General features: G+C 43.2%; 1 protein-coding gene across 2 annotated transcripts in view; it reads left to right on the top strand.

Moving 5' to 3' along the window:
* The first annotated feature begins 5,066 nt into the window (after positions 1-5,066).
* PPP1R21 (protein phosphatase 1 regulatory subunit 21) overlaps positions 5,067-8,072 on the top strand; it is a 71,687-nt gene continuing 68,681 nt past the window's right edge. For both annotated transcript variants that reach the window (XM_065929302.1, XM_065929303.1), the window contains exon 1: positions 5,067-5,174. In XM_065929302.1, coding sequence (XP_065785374.1) covers positions 5,118-5,174 — 57 coding nt within the window. In that variant the 5' untranslated portion in view covers positions 5,067-5,117. The remainder of the gene's footprint in view (positions 5,175-8,072) is intronic.

The following is an 8,072-nucleotide window of genomic DNA, read 5'->3' as shown; positions in this document are numbered from 1 at the left end:
GAGCAGAGAGAGATGGGGAAGGGAACTATCTAAGTAGATGCTCAAGGAATGTCTCTCTGAATTGGCAATGTGTGGGCTAGCACCTGAATGTTGAGAAGGATGCAACTGTACTCAGTTCTGGGACAGGCCAGGCTAAATATCGTGAGCAGCAGCACCAAGGAAGGGCTGGTGGTGTCTGGGGTTTATCTCCCTTGAACCATTCTAAATAAGTACTGCAAGTTCACTATCCAAACTCATCTCTATGTGTCTCCTACTCAGTTCCCTCTTCCAGCTAGATCTAGCCTTCTAAATTCTCCCTACAGAGAAATTCTGCCACTGGAAAAAAACAGGTACAAACTTTTGAAGACTGTTTGAGGAACAGAAAGAAGGGTAGTATAGGAGGTGAGGGGTGGCAGATTGTTCTAATCTAAGGCCGTCAGTGAATCAGGATTCGCCTTGTTCATGCTCTTTACAACTGACCTTCCTCCTCTTTCTATCAAGAGGCAGGGTGTATTTCTCCAGTCCCTTCAAATCTAGTCAACCAGATTGATGGTCTGGCCATGCAATTTGCTTTGATCAATAGAATGTGGCAGCAGTGAGGTAGAGATTCTAGAGCTTAGACCTTAGGAAGGCTCAAGGCTTGGCTATTTGCCCTTTGGAACATGAAGTGGGGAGGTCACAGCAACTAGAGTTTGTAAAGCCTTAGTAGCGTGGTAAGGAATATGGACTTTGTTCCCAGTGCTCTGTGGGTTCTTGAAGGTTTTAATAAGAATGTTATGCTTCAGCATATCACACCGGGTGCTCTGTGGAGGAAAGATTGCTGCTGCGCAAGGGTGGAAGAAGGGTGACCAGTTGGAAGGCTTTTTGAAGCATCTAGACAAGAGATGGTAGCAATGGAGGTAAGAAACAGTGGACAATGGATTGGCTTGGGAAGAAAACAGTGAGTAACAATCTTCTTTTTTTAATCCTTTCCTTATATCCACTCACATAAACACTCTTTGTTGTCCATTACCTCAATAATCATGTGTTGTGACTGGCCACAGGAATGTGAAACCAGGCCAGAGAAAATCTTTACTTAGCTCTCTGTATGGGGAGCTGCTAGTGGGGCTAGCTGAGCTCCCAATGTCACTCTAAGAGCTGCTGCACACAGCAGGTTATGAAGTAGAACGGGTGGGGCTTTGAAGTTTGAAGGAAGTTCTTGATGTTTAGATGTATGCAAGGACAGAGAACACATGACTCTACTGTACCTTGAAATGATGTTTACTCAGAGACTGACAATATCATCTAAGTAACCCAGTGTCAAGACTGGTCATTATCCATATGACCAAAGGAAGATCCACACTGCTCTCAATGTATACACAATTGATTCCCTTTATTTGCAGAGTTGTATTCTATAAATCATCACATCCACTGAATTAGTGAATAGCACTGCTCCTAGGGAAACACAGGGTTAGGATCATGACAGCCTCTGGTCCCACTTTTGTCAACCAAACAACATATAACCTAGCTTTAAGTGTGTTTCTATTTAAAAGCACCTTATTTAATATACATTGTTGATTCACTAACACTGAACTAATGGCCAACAACTCTGAACTGGAGCTCTGCAGCTCCTGTTTTCTTCCTACTGTTCTCTGAGCTGCCCACACATCCTTCTAGGAAAGTACTCCTTTGGAGCCAAGATAGTTTGAGTCAGTTCCTGACACCTGCAACTGAAAAAAATTCCTAAAACAGTATGCTGTTAAACGCCTTAATGATCATCACAGTGTTTGCATATTTATAATAATTCCAAGTTAGGCCACTCCCTACAAGTATATCATGGTTACAAGTTGAGAACCATCACTGGTAAGCACATGAGTTAACAGAAAAATTTAAAAATTCTGTTATTGTGAAATGTAACATCCATACAAAAAAAGTGCACGAAACAAAAATGTACCTGGTGAGGAATTAACACAAAGTTAACACCTGTGTGACAATCACACATAAATAGAACATTGCTAGTACTACCCGAAGCCCATCTCATGGCCTCTTCCGGTAGTTATCATCCTCTTCCACACGAAAACAATAAAGCTTCTTTCTGACTTTTATGGCTATCACTTTCTTAACTTTCTTTCTAGTTTTAATACTTAGGCATGTATCCTAAATCTTATAGTTGAGTTCTGCCATTTTTTGAATGATATATAAATGAAGCTTTATAGTATATTTTGGGGGGAATCTGGTTTCTTTTGTTCTGTATTATTTTTTGAGATTCATCCAGTAGTTAATTGCAGTTGTATTTCAGCTTTTTTCATTGCTGTTTAATATTTCCTGATAGGAATATACAGTTATTTCTAGTAACTATCTATTCATTGATAAGCTTTTTTGGCTATTATGAATAATACTGCTATGAATCTTCTTGGTGAATACATGCACACATTTTTTGAGTCTATATATAAGAGAAGAATTGTTGGATCCTGAAATATGTATCTTTTCAGGTGAGTGGATAATAGCAAACTCTTTCCTAAGTGACTCTTGCTGGTTATATTCCTACCAACATTTAAAATTTTATTTTTGGCTGTGCTGGGTCTTCCTTGCTGCACATGGGCTTTCTCTAGTTGTGGTGGGCAGTCTTGTCGTGGCGGTGGCTTCTCATCTTGTACAGCACAGGCTCAAGGCACACAGGCTTCAGTAGTTGCAGCTCATGGGTTCAGTAGCTGCAGCTGACAGGCCCCAGAGCATGGGCTTCAGTAGTTGCCGCACGGGATTAGTTGCTTCATGGCATGTGGGATCTTCCCAGACCAGGGAGCTAACCCATGTTCCCTGCATTGGCAGGTGGATTCCTAACCATGGCACCACTAGGGAAGTCTCTCTTTATCAACATGTTATGATAGTTTCTTGTTTTATATTCTCATTCACTCTTGTCAATCTTTTAAATATTAGCCGTTTGTGTGGGTGTTTATGGCATTTCACTGTGGTTTTCATTTCACTTCCTCCTGGTTACTAATGAAACTTAACACCCCTTTGCACGTTTAATGGCCCGTTTGTGTATTTTCCTTTGTAAAGTGCCGGTTGGAAGTCCCTTGCTCATTTTTCTATATGGTTGCTGGTCTTTTTTCTTATTGATTTGTAAGAGCTCTTTATATATATGTATAAGGGACACCTTTGTTGGATATATATACTGCAAATGCCTTTTCACTCACTTAATGGTGTCTTTTGAGGAAGAGATTCTGAAATGTGTTCGATTTAGCAGTTGGGATTTGGAAACAATTTTTTGCAACAGACAGAACAACTAGATTAAGCAGTGGAAATATAAATTTCTCAGGTCAGTACATAGGCTCTCTAACCACAGTAGCACATTCTTTCTTTGGATTGTTAGTTCTGCAATGGCATTTTATTTTTAAATAATTGAAAATTCCATTACATTAAAAACTACAGAAATACACTTAACAATATTTAATTCTGCCGCTTGGTGGTGCCATGGAAAACTAATAATAATAATTTTTAAAATTCTGCAAGTTTGCTGGATAGTAGGGCTTGGCTGTTAGTCAACTGAAAAGTATAAACAACATTTTAAAAAGTTTGTAGTCCTTTTCTTACATTACAGTGGCTGAAAAGTGCATATACCAGCTCATGCTTTCACTTTAAAATTCCAGGCATACTCATAGTCAAACGTCAAACAGGAAAACTAGGAGGTATTTTTTTAATCATGGAAAAAATATCAAACGTTCTAAAATAACAATATAACTAACACCCCTTTCCCTACTACCTGGATAATAAATGTTAACTTCCAGTCACAGTCACTTGAAAAAATTAAATAAAAATAAAATTTATGCTTCTTTGTTCTTTCTCATTTCCCTTTCTTCGTTTTCTCACTAGAGGCAATCACAAGCCAGAATTAGACGTGTATCCTTCCAGTTCTTGTTTCTCTATTTTTAGTACACGTTCATGTGTCCATGAGCAGCACAAATGTTGCTTTATATTCCTCAAATGTATCTTTTCATGTTCTAGTATACTGCAATTTGCTTTTTACATTTCAGTGTTTTGTTATGTTGATAGACACAGATTCATGCAGATATATACAGATCTAGGTTATTAGTTTTATTAAACTGCGGTGCTGTAATTTATGGCAAACAAGTATCCTAAATTTATTTTTTATTCCTCTATGAACATTTCAATGTTGCAATAAATGCAATGCTTAGAATATCTAACATGTGAAACGTCCTCAAAACATATTTAATGAGCAAAGCGGCATAAAGTATTTCAGGCAGGCTATTATTTGCTTCAATTGTCCAGTTACGTTGTTAACGTCCACCCTATCTGCATGCGTGGCAGGGATCATTCCCTGAAATTTCCTAAAACCTTTTTACCCAATTCTCTGAGAAAACGCTCTGATGCAGTGCCAGTATGGGGGCAGGGCTGGGCGGGTGGAATGGGTAGAGAATGGACACAAAGACATCCCAACGTCAAAATATAAGACAAAGAAGGTTTGTCTGGAGCAGAACAGGGTGACAGAAGCGCGCTTTATAAATCTGGGGAGAGTTTACAATGCAGGCCATATCCGGGGCTACCATATCCGGATAGCAGGTAGCGGAATACAGAGGTCTTTCTCTCTGAGCACCTTCTGAAAGATGGAACCATCAAACGACAGGCGTTGCCATGGGAACCAGTAGGGGAGGACGGTGTGTTCGACCAGAATTCTTGATGCGCTTAGAATGTTTCTTCTTCCGGTCCTCGATTCTTCGCACCACCGCCCCTCTCCGCCGTCCCCCGCCCATTCTGTGGGCTCTTATCATTTTCTTCCCCTTTTAATGCTCTCCTTCCCTGTTCTGGGTCGCCATCTTGGACCATGAGTCAAGATGGCGCTCCCTGGTCCTAAAGGCAGAGCCCAGGAGCGCCAGCGATTCTGCGCGTGTACGTGCTCGGGCGCGGGAGGGCGGGGCGGTGACGTCAGACGTCGCCCCGCCCCCGGTGGTCGCTCCACCCCTGGCCCCACTCCTCCTTCCTCTCACCCGGCGAACCCGGAAGTGGAGGAGGAGGCGCGGCGGCGGTGGCAGAGCGGGCAGGAGCTGGTGGAGCCATACCCGGCAGCGTGTCTGGGGTTGGGGGCGGGGGGTGGGGCTGAGTGGCCTGGGCAGTCTGGCCTGGACAGGGCGGGGGAGGCCATGGCCTCGGCAGAGTTGCAGGGGAAGTACCAGAAGCTGGCTCAGGAGTACTCGAAGGTACCCGTCGTATGCGGGGAGTAGGGGGTCCCCGGTCCTGCGGCCTCGGGTTGCCTTGGCAGCGACTTGTCGGGACAGAGGGAGACGGTGGAGGGGGCACGCGAGCGCGCCCCTCCTGTCTCCTCCGCCTTCTGTATCTACCATTACCGCGCTTCCACCTGCAGTTCCCAGGAGATGGGGCCGGGCGGTGTCTGGTCAGTGTGCGTTTCTGCGGGAAGGAGCTGGAGTTTGATTCTTCCTTCTCACTGAACTAGCGGGCTTGGACAGGGATGTCAGAAATCCTGGCTTCCGCCTCTGGTGCTGGTCGGGAGGGGCAGGGAAAGGTGAGGACCATCGCTTTCCTGCTGCTTCCTCAGTTTTCCAGCCCGGCGATGGGAAGGATCAAGCTTTCTCCTTTGCCACAGGGATGATGTGAGGATAAAGAGATTTATCTGCCTCCCCCCGACCGCCCGCAATTAAATCTGAAGTGTGAATAGAGTCTTGCGTGTACGCTACTTCACCAGAGAGAGATGGTTACAAATGGATTCAGTGCTTTGGAAAGACGTTGTCTGAAAATGATTTTGAAAGCTGGAGTGCTAGGGCTGTGTCCTTTTCTCTTTTTCTTGGGTCGCCTGGAGTGGGGCAGAGCACCCAGAAGATGCTCAGGACATGTTGAATTAAGCAAAATAGTGACCTTTCCCTTTTGTCATATTTATGGCATCCGTCTGTTAAATGATGGGACCCTTTTCTTGGAAAAGGGCGTTGCTGCTTTTCTGGGTAGTGTGGTTCTGCCTCAAGAATATGCTAATGAAGTTCTCGAAGCAGAATCTCGCGTCTTTGAAAATAGATTCAGTAGTCATTAAACTTGGTTTTCAATGATCTTGGCATTCAAGGGAGCATGGGGAAGCTTAGACTCCTTTTTACTTTGGAGAAACCAAGACACACTTTAAAAATTTCATATAACAAATATGCAGCAAGGTGAAATGCATTGTTTTGTGAAAAATAAAACCTGTACCTAAACATACACACTTAAGTCTTCACAATCACATGGAAGCCTTTTGAGATTATTATGGCACTGTTATTCCAGTGGCGCTACTATTGGCAAGGGCTTCCCCAGTGGCTCAGAAGGTAAAGAATCCGCCTGCAGTGTGGGAGGCCTGGGTTGGGAAGATCCCCTGGAGGAGGGCATGGCAAGCCACTCCAGTGTTCTTGCCTGGAGAATCCCTATGGACAGAGGAGCCTGGCGGACTATAGTCCAAGGGGTCGCAAAGAGTCGGACAGACTGAGTGTCTTAAGTATGACCATTGGCAAGACTTCTGCATTTCCCTTTGAATTTGTCTCTAAGAGCCTCTGGCAAGATGTTAGTGATGACAAGTTTTTATCCTTTGAAGGCATTTTTTGTTTCTTTGTTTGAAAGGGCAAGAAATTATTTAGAACAAATCCATGTGATGAAGTGTGGTGGGTAGAGGATGGCAGCTCGCACACTTGGCTCTCCTATTTTGGGGTGAAAATGTTTCATGAGTATAAAGTAAGGGGATTGATTTCCTTTTCCGGAGAGTAAACAAGCTCAGAAGGCAATTCCAAATGGCAGAAGAGAGTTCTAGAAATATGTAGAGCGGTGACTGCACTGCTGAAATAACAGCCTCCCAAAAGTAGTGAAAACTTTGAAAAGATTTTATTCTTTTGGCTATGTAAGCTCTTTGGTTCAGCAGACAGTTATGTGCCACCTGTGAAGAGTCTGCCAGGCCCCATAGAGTGAGGCAGAATTCCACCTTAAGGAGAACCCTTTAATAGAATATTCAAATGTACTTAAAATTAATACAAGATGACAAGTGTTAGATCAGTGGGCGCACAGAAGAAATGGCAGGTAAGAGCAGAAGTTACTCAGTTGGGGAGTAATGGATAGGGAGGAAAGGATGGATGGTAGTATTCCAGGCAAAGGAGACAGTCTCTGCTGACTTGAAGACATGGTCAGATACATGACAGAGAGTGGTGAAGTATGGTTGGAGGGATAATTTGGACCCAATCATGAAGAGTTGTGGATGTCAAGTAAGAAGTTTGAACTTTGAATAAATGGAATAGACACTAAAGGTTTTCAAATGGGAGAGTGACATTGCTTTTGGAAAGATAACTGGTAGCTGTGTGGAAGATGACTGAAATGGGGAAAGACTGGTGAAAAGGAGACCAGACTGCGGGCTCCTTGAATAGCACCAGGGAGAGTTATATAGGATTAAATAAAGTTTGTGACTGTTAAGATGGAAAGGGCTTAAATTTAGGAATTATGGTTGACAAATATGGTTTAGCTTATCTGTTTTTTGAGTGCCTGCTTTGCACGTAGCCACAAACTTATGAAGGATATGGAAGTGTCAGGACACTCATCCTTGTGTCTCATTCATTCTGTGGGACGTCACGTGATGAGTGAGGGAAGACTTGAGAGTTGACTCTGAGATTAACCCATGGACTGCTCTGACGGAACACCACTGCCAACTGGCAGAGGAGGGTGGGTCAGAAGGCGCACCAGTTTGGAGTGAAGGTTAGATGTAATCATAGAATTATGGTTGGAAGGCATGCTGAGGCCATCTGATTCACATAGTAGGTTGAAGTAATGTTGGGGTCATTGTCGAAAATTTCTAGTGGAGACAGACTGGCTAAAAGTCAGGACAAAGGCCAGAACTTTTATTTATTTATTTTTTTCATTTATTTTTATTAGTTGGAGGCTAATTACTTTACAATATTGTAGTGGTTTTTGCCATATATTGACATGAATCAGCCATGGATTTACATAGGCCAGAACTTTTAAAATAATTCCCCTAAAGACGGTAGTTGAACTTTGAGAGTTAATCACTTTAGGTAGATTCCTTGGGGAACATCTGTGGGAAGGCTGTGACAATAGGAGATGCTAAGGGTACTGTAGGGGGT

Source organism: Muntiacus reevesi, chromosome 3 (genome assembly GCF_963930625.1).
Source record: "Muntiacus reevesi chromosome 3, mMunRee1.1, whole genome shotgun sequence".
Taxonomy (NCBI): Eukaryota; Metazoa; Chordata; class Mammalia; order Artiodactyla; family Cervidae; genus Muntiacus; species Muntiacus reevesi.
Note: the sequence above shows the minus strand (reverse complement) of the source record. Positions and strands in the feature narration are given on the sequence as shown.